Source organism: Leucoraja erinacea, chromosome 2 (assembly GCF_028641065.1).
Source record: "Leucoraja erinacea ecotype New England chromosome 2, Leri_hhj_1, whole genome shotgun sequence".
NCBI classification, from domain to species: domain Eukaryota; kingdom Metazoa; phylum Chordata; class Chondrichthyes; order Rajiformes; family Rajidae; genus Leucoraja; species Leucoraja erinaceus.
In genome coordinates, this window is record NC_073378.1 from 33028245 (window position 1) to 33047607 (window position 19363).

The 19363-nt window shown below is 45.6% G+C and overlaps 1 protein-coding gene across 5 annotated transcripts in view; it reads right to left on the reverse strand.

Annotated features, from left to right (window-relative positions):
• Positions 1–19363, reverse strand: part of kif13a (kinesin family member 13A) — a 167348-nt gene that overhangs the window by 113172 nt on the left and 34813 nt on the right. For all 5 annotated transcript variants that reach the window (XM_055654640.1, XM_055654622.1, XM_055654631.1 and 2 more), the window contains exons 6-8: positions 13141–13275; positions 11877–11989; positions 7665–7776 (exon numbers count right to left, since the gene is read on the reverse strand). In XM_055654640.1, the coding sequence (XP_055510615.1) occupies positions 7665–7776; positions 11877–11989; positions 13141–13275 (360 nt within the window). The remainder of the gene's footprint in view (positions 1–7664; positions 7777–11876; positions 11990–13140; positions 13276–19363) is intronic.

The following is a 19363-nucleotide window of genomic DNA, read 5'->3' on the forward strand; positions in this document are numbered from 1 at the left end:
CATAATCAGTCATGTTACACAAGATCTTCCAGGTGCAACACTACAATTCTGATGTTAATTCAAAGAAGCACTCTCAGGTCTACTCCAGGTTGAACCAAGAATTGTTTTAAAGTGGAGGAAAGAAACCTCCCAGTTTGAAGGGCAACCATTGAGCAGAGCTTCAGGACTGCAGTGAAATCTACAGGAGGACTAAATATTGAAGTCTTGGAATATGGTTTCAGACAACACCCTCTGACTCAGAAATGGAAATGCGACCAAGCTCATTATATTAAAGAAAAGCACACAAAATGCCCAAATACACAAAAAAAATGCAATGATTACACTAAACTAAAATGAGTCATAATCTGTTGCACTGTTCCCTCCAGTTGACATTAAGTACTTCAACTGTGGGTTGCTTGAGTGTAATTATGTATTGCCTTTCCGCTGACTAGTGAGCATGCAACAAAAGCTTTTCACTGTACCTCGGTACACGTGACAATAAACTAAACTTTAAACATAATGGCCATACAAATGGCTCCTGAAAGAGAACATCAGACTTTCGTTAACTAGTTCTAAATGATGAACGTTTGTTCAAAGGTGATTTGATTTCTTAAAATCATGTCTGCTTAATCATCTAATCTTAAATAAAATAGTGCACCACAGGAACAGGCCCTTCAGCCCACAATGTCTGCACTGACCATTATACTAATCTATATGTCCTATCCACCCACACACGAACCGTACTGCTCTATTCCCTGCCTGTCCATGTGTCTGTCTAAATGCCTCGTGTCTGCTTCTACCACCTTCCTTGGAAGGGCATTCCAGGAACCGACCAAACTCTGTGTGTACAAAAAACTGGCCTTGCACATCTCCTTTAAACTTTGTCGTTCTTACCTTTAAGGGCTTGTCCCACTTGCCGATTTTTTTCGGCGACTGCTGGTGTCATTGATTGATGTGTCAGGGTCGCCGGAGGATTTTGAACATTTCAAAATCCAGCGGCGACAAAAAAAATGTGGCGACACTTGAGGGGACACCGCGAGTCAATGCGTCGTCACCGCCGTGGCACGCCGTGGCACGCCGCGACTTTTTCGGTGACCTGATATGTCAGTCAATTATGCCGACAGTCGCCAAAAAAATTGCCAAGTGGGACAGGCCCTTAAATCTATATCCTGTGGTATTTGTCATTTCCGCCCTGGGAAAAAGGTTCTGACTGTCTATCCTATCGATGCCTCTCATGATTATATATACTTCCATCAGGTCTCCCCTCAACCTCTGACGTTCCAGAGAAACCAATCCATGTTTGTCCAACCTCTCTCCATGTGGCTAATACCCTCTCATCCACTCAGCATTCTGATAAATCTCTGCTGCACCCTCTCCAAAGATGCTGCATCCTTCCTCCATTACAGTTCTGTATACAACAGTCCAAATATGGCCAAAGCAACATTTTATATAGTTGCAACACGACTTGACAACTTTTATACTCACCACCCCGACTGATATGGCATGTATGTCCTGCGTCTTCATTATCACTGTATCCACTGGTGCTGCTACTTACAGGGAGGTTTGGACTGGAACCCAAAGATCTGTCTGTACATCAGTGCTCCTAAAGATACTGCCATTTACCGATTGTATACCATCCTCCCAAAATGCAATACCTCACTTGTCAGGATTACACAACATTCGTCGTCCTACTGGTTCCACAGCTCGCATCCTTGGATCCCTTCGTTATCACCTCTTCCCCAGCCAACAATGGACCATTGTGGGCTCCACCCTTCCTTGGTCATCTGTGGCCAGCCCTGATTTGTTCTGGCCTTCTCCTACCTCCAGTTCCCTCCCCCCTACTCTCAATCTGATGAAGATTCTCAACCCAAAACGTCACCTATCCTTTTCCTCCAGAGATGCTGCCTGACCCGTTGAGTTACTCCAGCACTTTGTGTCTATCTACAGTATAAACTAGCATCTGCACAATATTTATCAGTTCTCTGCCCAAATTTCCAACTGTTGCATATCCTCACTATCCACAACTCCAGCAATGTTTCTGTCATAGAGTCTTACAGCATGAAAACAAGCCCTTCGGCCCAACTTAAGAGTCATAGAGTGATACAGTGTGCAAACAGGCCCTTCACCCTAACTTGCCCACACTGGCCAACATGTCCCAGCTATATTAGTCCCACCTTCCAGCGTTTGGTCCATATCCTTTCCATCTTGTCCTATCCATGTGCCTGCCTAACTTGTCATCTGCAAACATACGAATCAGGCCACCTACACGTAATCATCTAACTCATTCATGTATATTGCAAACAACCAAGGTCTCCTCACTGATCCTTGGAGAACACCACTGGTCACAGACTTCCAATCAGAAAGACACCTCTCTCCACTTCCCTCCATCTTGGACGACCAAATCAGTGTTGGATCTGATTTACCAACTCACTATGTGACTGCACGTTCTGGACCTTGACAAAAGCTTTACTGAAGATCATGTAGACATCATCCACCACTCTACTGGACGCTGCATTTGGAATATTGTGAGCAATTTTGGGCACCATATCTGAGGAAGGATGTGCTGCCTAACGAGTGGGTGCAGAGGAGGTTTAAGAGAATAATCCCAGGAATGGGTAGGTTAACACTTATGATGAGCGTTTGTAGGCACTGGGCCTGTACTCGCTGGAGTTTAGATGAATGAGGGGAGACCTCATTGAAACAGACAGAATAGTGAAAGGCTTGGATAGGGCGGATGTGGAGAGAATGTTTCCGCTAGTGGGAGAGTCTAGGACTAGAGGTCATAGCCTCAGAATTAAAGGACGTTCTTTTAGGAAGGAGGATACATTTCTTTAGTCAGAGAGTGGTGAATCTGCGGAATGCTGCCACAGAAGGCTGTGGAGGCCTAGTCAGTGGATATTTTTAAGGCAGAGATAGATGGATTCTTGATTAGTACAAGTGTCAGAGGTTATAGAAACATAGAAACATAGAAATTAGGTGCAGGAGTAGGCCATTCGGCCCTTCGAGCCTGCACCGCCATTCAATATGATCATGACTGATCATCCAACTCAGTATCCCGTACCTGCCTTCTCTCCATAACCCCTGATCCCCTTAGCCACAAGGGCCACATCTAACTCCCTCTTAAATATAGCCAATGAACTGGCCTCAACTACCCTCTGTGGCAGAGAGTTCCAGAGATTCACCACTCTCTGTGTGAAAAACGTTCTTCTCATCTCGGTTTTAAAGGATTTCCCCCTTTATCCTTAAGTTGTGACCCCTTGTCCTGGACTCCCCTAACATCGGGAACAATCTTCCTGCATCTAGCCTGTCCAACCCCTTAAGAATTTTGTAAGTTTCTATAAGATCCCCTCTCAATCTTCTAAATTCTAGAGAGTATAAACCAAGTCTATCCAGTCTTTCTTCATAAGACAGTCCTGACATCCCAGGAATCAGTCTGGTGAACCGTCTCTGCACTCCCTCTATGGCAATAATGTCCTTCCTCAGATTTGGAGACCAAAACTGTACGCAATACTCCAGGTGTGGTCTCACCAAGACCCTGTACAACTGCAGTAGAACCTCTCTGCTCCTATACTCAAATCCTTTTGCAATGAAAGCTAACATACCATTCGCTTTCTTTACTGCCTGCTGCACCTGCATGCCTACCTTCAATGACTGGTGTACCATGACACCCAGGTCTCGCTGCATCTCCCCCTTTCCCAATCGGCCACCATTTAGATAACGGGGAGATTATGGGGAGAAGGCAGGAGAATGGGGTTAGGAGGGAGAGATAGATCAGCCATGATTGAATTGTGTAGTAGACTTGATGGGCCGAATGGCCTGATTCTACTCCTATTCCTTATGACCTCATGACCCTCCTTAATTATCTTCATCCATTCTTAAAAAAACAAATCAAAATCAAATTTGTGACATCATACTGCCGCTGCACAAAACCATGCTGATGTTCATAAATAAGTCCATGTTTTCCCAAATCAGACAAAAAACTGTCCCTTCAGAATTTTCTCTGATAATACCCCTCCCACTCAGAAGCCCATGAGTTTCTGGTCTGTCCCTGTTCCCCTTCTTGAACAAAGGAACAACATTCTGCAATCTTCTGGCACTTTGACTGTGGCTCCAGGATACAAAGACTTCTTTCTATATGCCAGCAATCTCCTCCCATGATCTATCAGTGCCAGTGATAGATGCCTCAGGCCCTATACACATCCATCAATGTTTGTCAAGACACCCAATACCAAATAATTAAATAATCCACTGTCAGAGTGAGGCCAAATGCCACTTGGAGGAACATCACCTCATATTTCGCTTGGGCAGCTTACACCCCAGCAGTATGTTGATTTGTCTCTTCACATAACCCTCGCATTCCCTCTGTCTATCCACAACCCTCCCCTACCCTATTTGGCCATCTGGTTTCACTGTCATCCCTGCTTACTTTCACTGTCTATATAACTCGTTATCACTTTCTCCACAGCCAACAATCAACCATTGTGGGCTCCTACTTTCCTTGTTCATTGTTGTTGGCTTTTTGCAACTTTCACTAAATTGTTCTATGTTTTCATTCCTCTCGGTTCCCTCTGCCCTGACTCTCAGTCTGATGAAGCACCGAAACGTCACCTATTCCTTTTCTCCAGAGATGCTGCCTGTCCCGCTGGGTTGCTCCAGCATTTTGTGTCTATCTTCGGTATAAACCAGCATCTGCGGTTCTTTCCAACCCAAAATAATAATCGTTAGACTATAATTCCAATGCGAACTTCATAATTACTCACATAAATCCCTGCTGTTGTCCTTGGGTGAATCCACCATTTCCCAAGCTAACCTCTTGTTCCTAATATTTCTTAAAATACTTTTAGATTTTCCTGAATTGCAAAGGACATTTCATAATCCGTTTTAGCCCTGTAATTTAGACAATAGACAATAGGCGCAGGAGTAGGCCATTCGGCCCTTGGAGCCAGTAGGCAGTAAATCAGCCATTTACTGTGATCATGGCTGATCATCCACAATCAGTACCCCATACCTGCCTTCTCACCATATTCCCTTGACTCCACCATCTTTAAGAGCTCTATCAAACTCAACTATTCCTTGAGGGTGTTGTCTGATTTCCGTTTCTTAAACCCTAAATTAGGTCTGAAGAAGGGTCTTGACCCGAAACGTCACCCATTCCTTCTCTCCAGAGATGCTGCCTGTCCCGCTGAGTTACTCCAGCATTTTGTGTCTGCACTGTATATATGCTGTATTTTTTTTACTTACAATATCTCGGTCATCCAAGGTTCCAAAACCTTCCTATCCTTATCCTTCATCTTCCCAGAAAAATGCTGGCTCTAACTCTGATCAAGAGCATTTAAAACACTCCAGATGGGGAATTATCTCCTAACAGCTGCTCCCAATATACTTTCTCCAGTTTTTGCTAAATATTGTTGCAATTATTATTCCCTATTTTACCAGTAAAGTGTCGAAATATAGTGGAAGATTCTAGGACTAGAGGCCATAACCTCAGAATTAATGGATTTTCATTTAGAAAGATGAGGAGGAATTTCCTTAGTCAGAGGGTGGTGAATCTGTGGAATTCTTTGCCAAGGAAGCCTGGAGAAGCCAAGTCTTTGGCTATATTTAAGGCAGGGATAGACAAATTCTTGATTAGTGCGCGTGTCAGAGATTATGGGCAGAAAGCAGGAGAATGGGGTTAGGAGGGAGAGATAGATCAGCCATGATTGAATGGCAGAGTAGACTTGATGAGGCGAATGGCTTAATTCTACTATCACATGATCTTATGATCTCATGATATATCGTAAAACTCTCAGAATTATGCTAATTGTTGCACAACTACTCTCCATATACTTCAACCACGTGGCCAGGCTAATTTACCATTGCAAGCTCCAGTAAGGCCTCACCATACTAGACTTTTGGATTATCATTGAAGCCCTTGTCATGTCAGGAGCCCCAAACGATATTGGTGGTTAAAATTACCCACACCAATATCCCTGTCGTTTTTACATCTTTCTATGATCAACCTCCATATGTGTTCCTCAAGGTCCCGCTGCCAGTAATGAAGGACGTGTCGCACCCTGGCCACTCCCTTTTCTCCCCTCTCCCATCGGGCAAAAGGTACAATTGTTAAAGTGTAAAAACACACACCTCCAGATTCAAGGACAGTTTCTTCCCAGCTGTTATCAGGCAACTGAGCCATCCGACCACAACACAAGGTCAGTCCTGAACCACTGTCAACCTCATTGGTGACCCTTGGACTATCTTTGATTGAACTTTGCTGGCTTTACCTTGCACTAAACGTTATTCCCTTATCATGTATCTATACACTGTAAATGGGTCAATAGTAATCATGTATTGACTTTCTGCTGACTGGATAGCTAGCACACAACAAAAGCTTTTCACTGTACCTCGGTACATGTGACAATAAACTAAACTGAACAGTTCGGAAAACTATAGTATGACGTCTTCATAGTCAGGCCACCCACTTACCTCATTGGAGACCTTCGAATTATCCTTAATAGGACTTTATAGGACCTTATCTTGCACTACACATGATACCCTATATCCTGTATCTCTACACTGTGGTCGGCTCGATTGTAATCATGCATAGTCTATTCATCAACTGGACAGCATGCAAGCAAATGCTTTTCATAGAAACATAGAAACATAGAATTTAGGTGCAGGAGTAGGCCATTCGGCCCTTCGAGCCTGCACCGCCATTCAATATGATCATGGCTGATCATCCAACTCAGTATCCCGTACCTGCCTTCTCTCCATACCCCCTGATCCCCTTAGCCACAAGGGCCACATCTAACTCCCTCTTAAATATAGCCAATGAACTGGCCTCAACTACCCTCTGTGGCAGAGCGTTCCAGAGATTCACCACTCTCTGTACTTTCACCACTTTCACTGTACCTTGGTACACGTGACAATAATAAACTAAACCAAAAACTAAAACTTTGTTGGGTAATTAGATATAGCTGCGTGCAAGCCGATTTCCCAAAAGCAAGATCGTTTTTTTTTAAATATTAAGGTGGCTTTTGTGTTTTTTGTTTTTTTAATCAAAAAATGTATTCAATTATTTAAAATACTATTTATACTACAATAAAACAAGCCAGAACCCACCACCCTAATCCAATACAAACATGTAATTAAGGTGGCTTTTGGCATTGGTGCTTAATATATAATTATATTTTCCATTGTACATAGTTCCTGTGATAGATTCTCCCTATTCAAAGCAGTACCGTGAGAAAAAAAGACACAAAGTGCTGGAGTAACTCAGCGGGTCGGGCAGCATCACTGTAGAAAAAGGATGGGTGACGTTTCCGGTCTGAAGAGGGGTTCCGACCCGAAACGTCTCCCATCCATTTTCTCCAGAGATGCTGCCTGACCCCCTGAGTTACTCCAACACAAAAAGCTGAATAACTCAGCGGGACAGGCAGCATCTCTGGAGTGAAAGAACGGGTGATGCAAGACCCTTATTCAGTCTGGTTAGGGATAAGGGTACCGAGAGCTTCTCGACTCGAACCATCACCCATTCCTTCTCCCCACAAATGCTGCTTGTCCCGCTGGGTTACTCCACCTTTTTGTGTCTATCTTCGGTTTCAACTAGCATCCGCAGTGCCTGCCTGCACAGTTACTCCAACACTTTGAGTCTATCTTTGGTATAAACCAGGCATTCCTGCAGTCCATTGTTTCTTCAGTACCTTGAGAAGCCAGGTGAGGACTGAGTCTCTGTAAGGCACAAACTTGTTTTTGCCCTTTGCTCCCACTTGGTCAGCTAAAGCGGAAATGACCAACCCGAGAGTTGTAAGGGATCTGAGAAAAAAGCACAAAAAAATTCAAATAAATGAGACATTGACAAAATTAACGTGGATAAAATTTGACAATTACATATTTTTCTAACTTGGGAAATTATAAAACTCAAGAGTAATAGATCTCGTGTATGAAATGAGGCAAATAACTTAGTTTAGTTTAGTTTAGAGATACATAGAAACTTAGAAAATAGGTGCAGGAGTAGGCCATTCAGCTCTTCGAGCCTGCACCGCCATTCAATATGATCATCTTTGGATGAAGGGGTGGAAGATTGCAACCTTCACGTGGTCCACCCTGTTTCGACTAATGCAATCAACTTGACGTGCACAAACGGAAGATCAAATAGAACAAGTGTTCAAGAAGGAACTGCAGATGTTGGAAGGTTGAAGGTACACAAAATTGCTGGAGAAACTCAGCGGGTGCAACAGCATCTATGGAGCGAAGAAAATAGTGAAGGGTTTCGGCCCGAAACGTCGCCTATTTTCTTCGCTCCATAGATGCTGCTGCACCCGCTGAGTTTCTCCAGCAATTTTGTGTACCATCAAATAGAACAAGTTGTCCAACAAGGTTAGGCTGTGCACGCCACAGGAAGGAAGATCTTTGGATGAATATAATTCAAGATAAATGAAAATGGTCTCTCATCTGCTTCAAGTACTGTGTGGGCGGCACGGTGGCGCAGCGGTAGAGTAGCTGCCAGAGACCCAGGTTCAATCCTGACTACAGGTGCTGTCTGTACCGAGTTTGTACATTCACCCCGTGACCGGGGTGGGTTTTCCACGGGTGCTCCGGTTTCCTCCCACATACCAAAGACGTGCACGTTTGTAGGTTAATTAGCTTCTGTAAATTGCCCCCAGTGAGTAGGATAGAACTGTGTGAACGGGTGATCACTGGTCGGCGCTCATTCGGTGGGCCGAAGGGTCTATTTTCACACTGTATTTGTAAACTAAACAAAGTTAAATCAAACAAAACAAACATTTTACCATGGAACCAAACTGCCCACTTGATTGTTGAATCGTGAATGTATTAATTTGAACTGAACTCCTCAGAACAAGTAATACACAGAATCGTTCTTCAGGATAGAGAAATCGAGAACCAGAGGACATAGGTTTAAGGTGAGAGGGGAAAGGTTTAATAGGAGGCGGAATGGCAACTTTTTCACAGAGGGTGCTGGGTATATAGAATGAGCTGCCAGAGTTGTGGTGCAGCGGTAGAGTCGCTGCCTTGGAGCGGGTCAGAGATCCCGATTCGATCCTGATCATGGGTACAGTCTGTATGGAGTTTGTAGGTTCTCACTGCAACCACGTGGGTTTTCTCCGGGTGCTCCGGTTTCCTCCCACATTCCAAAGACGTGGAGGTTTGTAGGTTAATTGGTTTCTGTAAATTGTCCCTGGAGTGTAGAATAGAACAAGTGTACGAGGTGCAGACTGGGTGGGCCAAAAGGCCCGTTTCCACACTGTATCTCTAAACTAAAGGAGGCTGTTGAAGCAGGTACTATATCAGCATTTAAAATACACTTTTTTGTTACAGGTGAGTTGATATATGGAACAAGCTGCCAGAGGAGGTAGTTAAGGCAGGTATTACAACAACATTTAAAAGACATTTGTACCAGTTCATGGATAGGAAAGGTTTAGTCAAGAGAAGAGTGTTTTATTGTCATGTGTCCCAGATAGAACAATGAAATTCTTACTTGCTGCAGCACGATAGAATATGTAAACATAATACACTGTAAATAATATAATATACGAGAAAAAAAAAGTTCAAGATCAAGATTCAAGATTCAATTTATTTGTCATTTGGACCCCTTGAGGTCCAAACGAAATGCCGTTTCTGCAGCCATACATTACAAACACCCAAGACACACATAATTTACATAAACACACACATTGCTGTGATGGAAGGCCAAAAAAACTTACTCACCACTGCACACTCCCCCCCCCCCCCCCCCCGACAGTCAAAGTCAAAGCCCCCGGCTGGCGATGGCGACCCGCGGCCATTAAAGCCACGCCGGGTGATGCAAGGTCGCACACCGGGTTCTTGATGTTAGAGCCCCCGGCGTGCGCTCGCAGAGTCCCACAGCCATTCCAAGCCGTGCGGGGCGGTGATGTCAGGCCCCGCTCCAGGAGCTCTTCGACCCCGCATATACACACACACACGTACTCACACACACACACACACACACAAATAGATATGTGTAAGAAAGAAGTACAGATGCTGGTTTAAATCGAAGGTAGACACAAAATGCTGGAGTAACTCAGCGGGTGAGGCAGCATCTATGGAGAGAAGGAATGGGCGACGTTTCGGGTCGAGACCCGAAGACTCTGACGAAGAATTCTGTCTGAAGAAGGGTTTCGACCCGAAACGTCGCCCATTCCTTCTCTCCATGGATGCTGCCTCACCCGCTGAGTTACTCCAGTATTACTCCAACATATACAGATATGTATATACACACTCATGCACACACAAAAAAACAAACAATAATAGTGCAATAATAACAATAATAGTCTATGTAGTTCGGAGCTTATTCGAGTTGTAGTGTTTAATAGCTGAATGGCTGCAGGGGAATATGGGCCAAACATGGGCAAATGGGACTAGCTTAGAGAGGGTATTTTGATCAGCATGGCAAGTTGATTCGAAGGATCTATTTCCGTGCTGTGTGAATCAATGACTCTAATAAGAATCCACGCTGATTATGGGTCTCTATCCTCCGAAGAAATTAAGCAGGGACGAGCTTTGCAACTAATGAATAGCTTTTGGGAGAAACATGACAGGCAGTTTACACAAGGAAGAGCCCCATTAAAGAGTAATGAATGCATGCCCGACTAATCTGTTTGGCCGAGGAGGAAATAATCAGCAAAATAATAGGTGAATTTCCTGCTTTTCTTTGCAATGTATCAAAAGGATTAGTTATATCCACTTGTACAACCAGTCGGAGCTCGACATAATGTTTGACCCCAAAGGCGGCAGTGCTGTAAATAGCCCTCAGTCAGGACTGTGTTCAAATGTCAGCCAAGATTACACGGTCACATTCTGCAGCGAGCTGGAATTCGTAGGCCTCTGACACTACGAATCTGCCATCAGCCGAGACAATTAAAAAATATCCACATTGCCAGATGCTCGCTGAATTGAATTTTTGTTTTCTATGGAGGGCGGCACAGTGGCGCAGTGGTCGAGTTGCTGCCTCACAGTGCCCGAGACCCAGCAAGGTAGCGCAGCAGTAGAGTTACTGCCTGAGAGCGCTTACAGTACCTAGAACCTGGGTTCGATCCCAACAACGGGTGCTGTCTGTACAGAGATTGTACGTTCCCCCCGTGACCTGCGTGGGTTTTCTCCGTGATCTTCGGTTTCCTCCCACACTCCAAAGTCGTGCAGGTTAATTGGCTTGATATAAATGTAAACTGTGCCCAGTGTGTGTAGGATAGTGTTAATGTGGGGGGGGTCATGGTTCGTGCGGACTCGGTGGACCTGATTCCACACAGTATCTCTAAACCTGCGTTCGAATCAGGGTGTCAAAGGTTACGGGGAGAAGTCAAGGGACTGTGCTTGGGAGGGAAAGATAGATCAGCTATGAATGAATAGTGGAGTCGACTTGAGGGGCCAAATGGCCTAATTCAGCTCCTTTGACATATGAACTGATCTTGGGTGCTGAGTGTATGGAGTTTACACTGTGGTGTGGGGGTGGCACAGTGGTCCGGCGGGGGAGTTGCCGCCTCAAAGCGCCAGAGACCTGGGTTTAATCCAGAATACAGGTACTGTCTGTACGGAGTTTGCATGTTCTCCCCGTGTCCTGTGTGGGTTTACTCCGGGTGCTCTGGTTTCCTCCCACATTCCAAAGACGTGCAGGTTTGCAGGATAATTGGCCTCAGTAAAATTGCCCCTAGTGTGTGTAGGATAAAACTAGTGTACGAGGTGATCGCTGGTCGGCGCGGACTCGGTGGGCTGAAGGGACGGTGTCCGTGCTGTATCTCTAAACTAAGCATCGGTTTGAAAATGTACATGCTGACTGTTTTTGAGTGCACACGCCATTTACTGGGAATCGCACAGTTTTCAGTGGAAATTTAGCCTTTATTTGTACTCAAGTTAGATAGTTAATCGATAAACCTCACTTGTTGATATTACTGCCCTCCTTCAGCCGTTCTCCTGCAGCTCCTGTCTTTGACACTCTCTCGCTCCCAGCCAGATCCACCAGGCTCAGCTTGCTCACTTTCTCACCAGAAGTCTGAAAAGGAAAGACAAACAGTCTGCATTAAACCTGCAACAGATGCGATGGGGAAATAATTAACAGGGCGGCTACAGTGGTGCAGCAGTAGAGCTGCTGCCTTACATCGCCACAGACCCACAGTCTGGTCCTGACCACGAGTGCTGTCTGTACGGAGTTTTTATGGCATGTTGGCCTTCATAACAAGGAGTTGACTATAGGAGCATAGAGGTCAATAGACAATAGACAATAGGTGCAGGAGTAGGCCATTCGGCCCTTCGAGCCAGCACCTCCATTCAATGTCATGATCATGGCTGATCATCCCTAATCAGTACCCCGTTCCTGCCTTCTCCCCATTTCCCCTGACTCCACTATTTTTAAGAGCCCTATCTAGCTCTCTCTTGAAAGCATCCAGAGAACCGACCTCCACCGCCTCTGAGGCAGAGAATTCCACAGACTCACAACTCTCTGTGAGAAAAAGTGTTTCCTCGTCTCTATTCTAAATGGCTTACCCCTTTTTCTTAAACTGTGTCCCCTGGTTCTGGACTCCCCCAACATCGGGAACATGTTTCCTGCCTCTAGCATGTCCAAACCCTTTACAATCTTATATGTTTCAATAAGATCCCCTCTCATCCTTCTAAACTCTAGAGTATACAAGCCCAGCCGCTCCATTCTCTCAGCATATGTCAGTCCCGCCATGCCGGAAATTAACCTTGTAAACCTGCGCTGCACTCACTCAATAGTAAGAATGTCCTTCCTCAAATTTGGAGACCAAAACTGCACACAATACTCCAGGTAATGGTCTCACAAGGGCCCTGTACAACTGCAGAAGGACCTCTTTGCTCCTATACTCAACTCCTCTTGTTGTGTACAGATAAAGGATAAGGAGTATAACATTAAGTGTAAGGTTAAGTCTGTTTAAAGATAGTTTGTGGGTCTCCAATGAGGTAGTTGAAGTAGATGGGAGGTCAGGACTGCACTCTAGTTGGTGAGAGTTGCCTGACAACAGCTGGGAACAAACTGTCCCTGAATCTGGAGGTGTGCGTTTTCACACTTCTGTACCTCTTGCGTGAAGGGAGACGGGAGAAGAGGGAGTGGCCGAGATGACTGTATTCAAGCAGTCATACCATTCTACGCCATTCCACGACTGATAGGAAATGGTACAAACTTACACTACTTTGTGGATCGTACAGGGTCTGAGTTAAGATGATGTTGAAGACGGCATGAGAACGGCTACTTTCTTCATTCATGTTGGTGGCTGCAACGGTTCTTGATTTGTTTCCTTCTGACATCAAGGATTCAATATCCTGCAAAATATCGTCGATAACATTTAATGATTATACAGCAAATAGAACAGTACAGCACAAGAACAGGCCCTTCAGCCCACAATGTCTGTGCTGAACGTAATGCCAAGACCAACTCTTATCCGCCCGTACATAATACGATATGATAGAAATGTATATATCCCAGGAGGAAAATTGATCCGCCAACGGTCTTAAAACACAAGATACGTGAAACATGTAATTAAAGTGACGAGTAGAAAGGAATTGAATTGAATTAATTTTATTAGCCAAGTATGTGTACATACAAGGATTTGCCTTGGTGCTTTGCTCGCGAGTAACAACACGACATGCAGTAGACAATTAATAATAAAACCTAATTTAAACATGTGAATTAAATAAAGTACCAGAGCAAAAGGAGGCTACAGATTTTTGGTTATTGAGTAGAGCTACTACTTGTGGATAAAAACTGTTTTTATGTCGGGCTGTGGCAGCTTTGACAGTCCGGAATCGCCTTCCAGAGGGAAGTGATTCAAAGAGTTTGTGGCCAGGGTGGGAGGGGTCAGAGATGATCTTACCCGCTCGCTTCCTGGCCCTTGCAGTGTACAGTTCGCCAATAGGGGGGAAGGTTGCAGTCAACAACCTTCTCAGCTGATCGAACAATGCGCTGCAGCCTCCAGGTGTCATGCTTGGTGGCTGAGCAAACTAGTGGATGAGGCCTCCAGTCTGAGAAGCAATCTTCCACCTACTTCCTTCCATGAAGCCAACTTTCTATCCATTCAGCTATCTCTCCTTGCAGCCTTGCGATCTAACCTTCCAGAGCAGCCTACCATGCGGAACCTTGCCGAATGCTTTGGTGAAGTCCATGTATACAACAATTACAGCTCTGCCCTCATCAACATTTTTGGTCATGTCTTAAAAAAATTCAATGGGATTTATAAGACACAACCTCCAACGTGCAAACCCATGCTGACTAAAATCTGCCTCAATGCCTGTATATCCTATCACTCAGAATACTCTCTAGTAACTAAAATGGGACCATGTATAACCAATAGTACTTGTAGCTGGTTGTTTTCTTGGAAGTGCCGTCACTGTTTCAATGTAAACACAAATTCTTAAATATTCAGAAAGACACAAAAAGCTGGAGTAACTCAGCGGGACAGGCAGCATCTCTGGAGAGAAGGAGTGGGTAATGTTTTGGGTCGAGATCGTCAATCAGACTGGTTAGGGATTATAGACCAAAGATCCTATAGCGAGCAAGATAGATCACTCGACGATAAAGACGTAGTACGGTCATGGGCAGATGCAGGGGTAATTTTCAGCCCCATTTCCGTAACCGGCTTCCGTCTCCGCACCAAAGATCCCATAGCGGAGCAAAGATAACTAGTGCGGAGACGGAAGCCGGTTACGGAAATATCCTTGTAAAAATAAAAGTTATTTGATTTAAATCTTCTCCTCATTTTCAGAATTATAATTTATTAACACAAACTGTTCCCATGCAACGTTGATTACACTGAGAGTTGGGTCGGGTTACTGAAATGGATGGAAAAAAAGCCCACGTTCCGCTCTGTTGCGTACTACACGTCAGCCCGTTGCATTTAGAAGGAGTGGTCTATCTTGCTCCGCTATAGGATCCTTGATATAGACGATGTAGAGAGGTAAAGAACAATGAATGAAAGATATGCAAAAAAGTAACGATGATAAACGAGACAGGCCATTGTTAGCTGTTTGTTGGGTGGAAATGAGAAGCTAGTGCGACTTTAGTGGGGGAAGGATAGAGAGAGAAGGAATGCAAGGGCTACCTGAAGTTGGAGAAATTAATATTCATACCACTGGGCTGTAAGCTGCCCAAGCGAAATATGAGGTGCTGTTCCTCCAATTAGCGTTTTGCCACACTCTGACAATGGAGGAGATCTAGGACAGAAAGGAACTATTCCTGCTTGTAGCAGGCCCGTACAATGCTTTTCAAAAAGGGGGGTGGCATGACAGGATTACAAAAACGTAATGTGAAATAATGTGTGCGCTGCACACATCACGAGCACGAAGCGTGAAGTCCCTCTATGCCGGGGTCCAGGGCCCGCTTAAGGGCCCAGGAAGCTCAGGGGTTTTAGATGCTCTCTGATGCATTCTGAGCCTTGTTTTGGAGCATTTTTGCACCAAATTTATGACCAATATTTCAGAAATTAACAGGAATCTGAGGTAGCTTTTTCACACAAAGGGTGCTGGGTGTATGTAACAAGCTGCCAGAGGAGGTAGTTAAGGCTGGGACTATCCTAATGTTTAAGAGACATTTGGACACGTACACAGATAGGACAGATTTAGATGGATATGGGCCAAACGCGTGTGAGTGGGACTAGTTTAGATGGGACATGTCGGTCCGTGTGGGCAAGTTGGGCTGAAGGGCCTGTTTCCACACTGCATCATTCTATGACTAAAAAGTGAAGAAGAAAAATGCATGTAGATAAGTAGAGCAGATTTGAAAGAGGAGTGAAATGTAAAGGCAGAGAGAGGTTTATGGGTGGAAAGGAAGATAGGAAAGGAGGGGTGAGAGTGGGCTTGGGCAGATGGGTGAAGGGAAAATAGTCACAAAGTGCTGGATTAACTCAGTGGGTCAGGCAGCATCTGCGGAGAATATGAATAGGCGACATTTCACAGAATGCTGGAGTAACTCAGTGAGTCAGGCAGCATCTGTGGAGAATATGGATAGGTGACATGTCACAGAGTGCTGGAGTAACTCAGTGAGTCAGGCAGCATCTCTGGAGAAAAGGTATAGATTATAGTTCGGGTCAAGACCGTTCTTCAGTAATATTCATGATGTGCCATGCATAGACATTCCTGAATGTTACCCAAACCATCGTGAGCTACTTTGTTACGGTGCTTGCCCTCTCCTATAACGTCTCTGCTGCCTTGGGTGATGCAGGACAGGACACAAGCTTTGGGACACAGTGAGAAGCTGTTGCCGTCTGTCCCAGCCTGGTAAAAACCTGGATGGAGTGGATTTGGAGAGGATGTTTCCACTAGTGGGAGAGTCTAGGACCAGTGGCCACAGCCTCAGAATTAAAAGACATTCCTTTAGGAAGGAGATGAGCAGGAATTTCTTAAGTCAGAGGGTGGTGAACTGTGGAATTCATTGCCACAGACAGCTGTGGAGGTCAAGTCAATGGACATTTTTCAGGAGGAGATTGATAGATTCTTGATTTATATGGGGTGTCAGAGGTAATGGGGAGAAGGCAGGAGTATGGGTTTGAGAGGGAAAGATGGTCATAGGGTGATACAGTGTGGAAACAGGCCCTTCGGCCCACCATGTACCATCTGCACTAGTCCCATCTGCCCACGTTTGATCCATATCCCTCCGAACCTGTCCTATCCATGTACCTGTCCAACTGTTTCTTAAATGTTGCGATAGTCCCTGCCACAACTACCTCCTCTGCCAGCTTGTTCCATACACCTACCACCCTTTGTGTGAAAAATATACCCCTCAGATTCCTATTAAATCTTTTGCCCTTCACCTTAAACTTATGTCCTCTGCTCCTCGATTCACTTACTCTGGGCAAAAGACTCAACTATTCAAATCATGATTTTATACCACTCTATTAGATCATCCCTCAGCTTCCTGTGCTCTATGAAATAGAGTCCCAGTCTACTCAACCTCTCCTATAGCTCTGGCCCTCTAGTCCTGGCAACATCCTCGTAAATCTTCACTGTACCCTTTCCAGTTTGATGACATATTTCCTATAACATGGTGCCCAGAACTGAATACAATACTTTGACTGCGGCCTCACCAACTTCTTATGCAACTGCAACATAACCTCCCAACTTCTGTACTCAGCCTGACCCGCTGAGTTACTCCAGCACGCTGAAACGTCACAGAACAGGGCAAGATTAGCAAGTTTGCTGATGATAGAGAAGTGAGTGGTTTTACAGATAGTGAAGATGGTTGTGAAAGATTGCAGCAGGATCTGGATCAATTAGCCAGGTGGGCAGAGGAATAGTTGATGGTTGTATGGTTCCTTGAAGGTCGTGTCGCAGGTATATCAGGTGGTCAAAAAGTATTTTGGTACTTTGGCCTTCATCAGTCAGAGTATTGAGTATAGAAGTTGGGAGGTCATGTTGCAGTTGTATAAGACGTTGGTGGGACCGCATTTAGAATATTGTGTTCAGTTCTGGGCACCATGTTATAGGAAATATGTCAAACTGAAAAGAGTACAGAGATCCCCATCCTGGATCAGTCCAGTCAGGGTTGTGTCATCCACAAACTTGAGAAGCTTGACAGAGGTATCTGTGGAGATGCAGTCATTCGGTGTGAAGTGGTGATTGGATTGGAGTGGTGATTGGAGTGGGGTGGGTGTAGAAGGGCCCAGTCTTTGCAGTCTGTGAGTGGGTGTGAAGTGGTTGGGTGGGGTGGGAAAGGTTCCACTCTTTCCATACTGGAATCTTGCCTTAAGTAGGTGTGAAGTGGTGAATGGGAAGGAGAGGGTGCAGGGTCCATTCTTTGCAGACTGGGGTCTGGCTGTGTTTGTTGGGGAGGGGGTACCAGGGTTACGTTTCTGATTTTCAAACCTGCAGTAAAACTCATTCAGGTTGTTCGTCAGCTGATGATTGTCCAAAGAGCGGGGGGCTTTCCTCATATAGCTGGTGATTTCTTGCATGCCCTTCCAAACTGAAGAAGAGTCACTAGCTGAGAACTTGCTCCTCAACTTCTCAGAATATCTTTCCTTGGCAGCTCTGGTTCCTCTTCTCAGCGCTTTATCGATTAGGCTATCTTTTAACTCTTTAACGATTAGGATATCGGCTTGACGCATATTTGCCCCCAGCACCCCCCCCCCCCCCCCATCCACCCGATCTCAAAATGGAAATGTTACATCTGTATATAATGATCCCATTAAAATGTATATTTATGTCACAAACAATGGAATTCATATTTTTCAGTATTGTTATCAAGGAAAAGAAAGCAGTTCCAATTGTTTGATATTATTTGATATTGTTTAACATTATTCATATGGCGGAGAAAATATAATAGCTCTAAAACCTACCTTGGCGGCGCGACTCACCCGTTGCAGCGGCCCCTACAGCCTGTCTGTCTTTTTTTTATTTTTTGTCTAGTTAAATGTAGTGTTGGTGTTTTTTAATAGTATTTTTAAATGTGTAAATGTGGGGGGCGGGGGGGGGAGGGGGAAACTGTTTAAATCTCTTCCCTGTCCGGGAGACCCGACTTTTTCCCTGTCGGGTCTCGGCTGTCGTTGGGGCCTAGCACCGTGGAGCAGCCTCCAACCTGAACGACCCGGGGGCTCCAGTCCCGGAGACTGCGGATCTGCGGACTCACCATCGTCGGGGGTGGCCGGCCTCGGAGCGTGGGGAGCGGTGGTGACTCGCTGCTGCGGCTCGACTCCTGGGGCTCGGAGGCTCCAGCAACGCAGCCGCAGGTCCGGTGGACTGTGACATCGGGAGCTCGCGGGTCCGGGTGGAGAGAGAGACCGCTTCCCGGAGCTCCCGCAACGCGACTTCTCCAGCCCGTGTCGCGGGGTTGGAACGACCCAGAGCGGGGACGTACGTCGCCCGGCGCGGCTTCATGGCCGTGGGACATTCCAGCGCCCGTGGGGGTTCCAACATTGTGCCTTTTAGACCGGGAGCGGGGCCATAAATCGCCCGGCACGGCCTAAAATGGCCGTGGGACTCATCATCGCCCGCCTGGGGCTTGGACATCGGGAGAGACACGGAGAACAGGGGAGAGAAAAGACTTGCCTTCCATCACAGTGGCTTCACTGTGATGGATGTTTGTGTGAATTTAATTATGTGTATGTCTGTAAGACAGTGTCTTTGTTTGTATGGCTGTGGAAACAACATTTCGTTTGAGTCTCACTGGGGCTCAAATGATAATAAATTTGTATTGTTGTTAATTTTGCAATCTCACTCAAGATAATCCCCCTTTCCCTCTCCCCTCCCCATCTCTCTCTCCTCTCCCTTCCCCTCTCTCTCTCCCCCTCCCCCCCTCTCACATCCCCCCCTCTTTCTTGCGAGGGAGGGGGGATGAAGGTGGCGTGGTCCCAGCGGGGGTGGTGTGGGCCCAGCGTGGGTCAGCGAGGGTTGCGTGGACCCAGCGGGGGTCAGCGGGGGT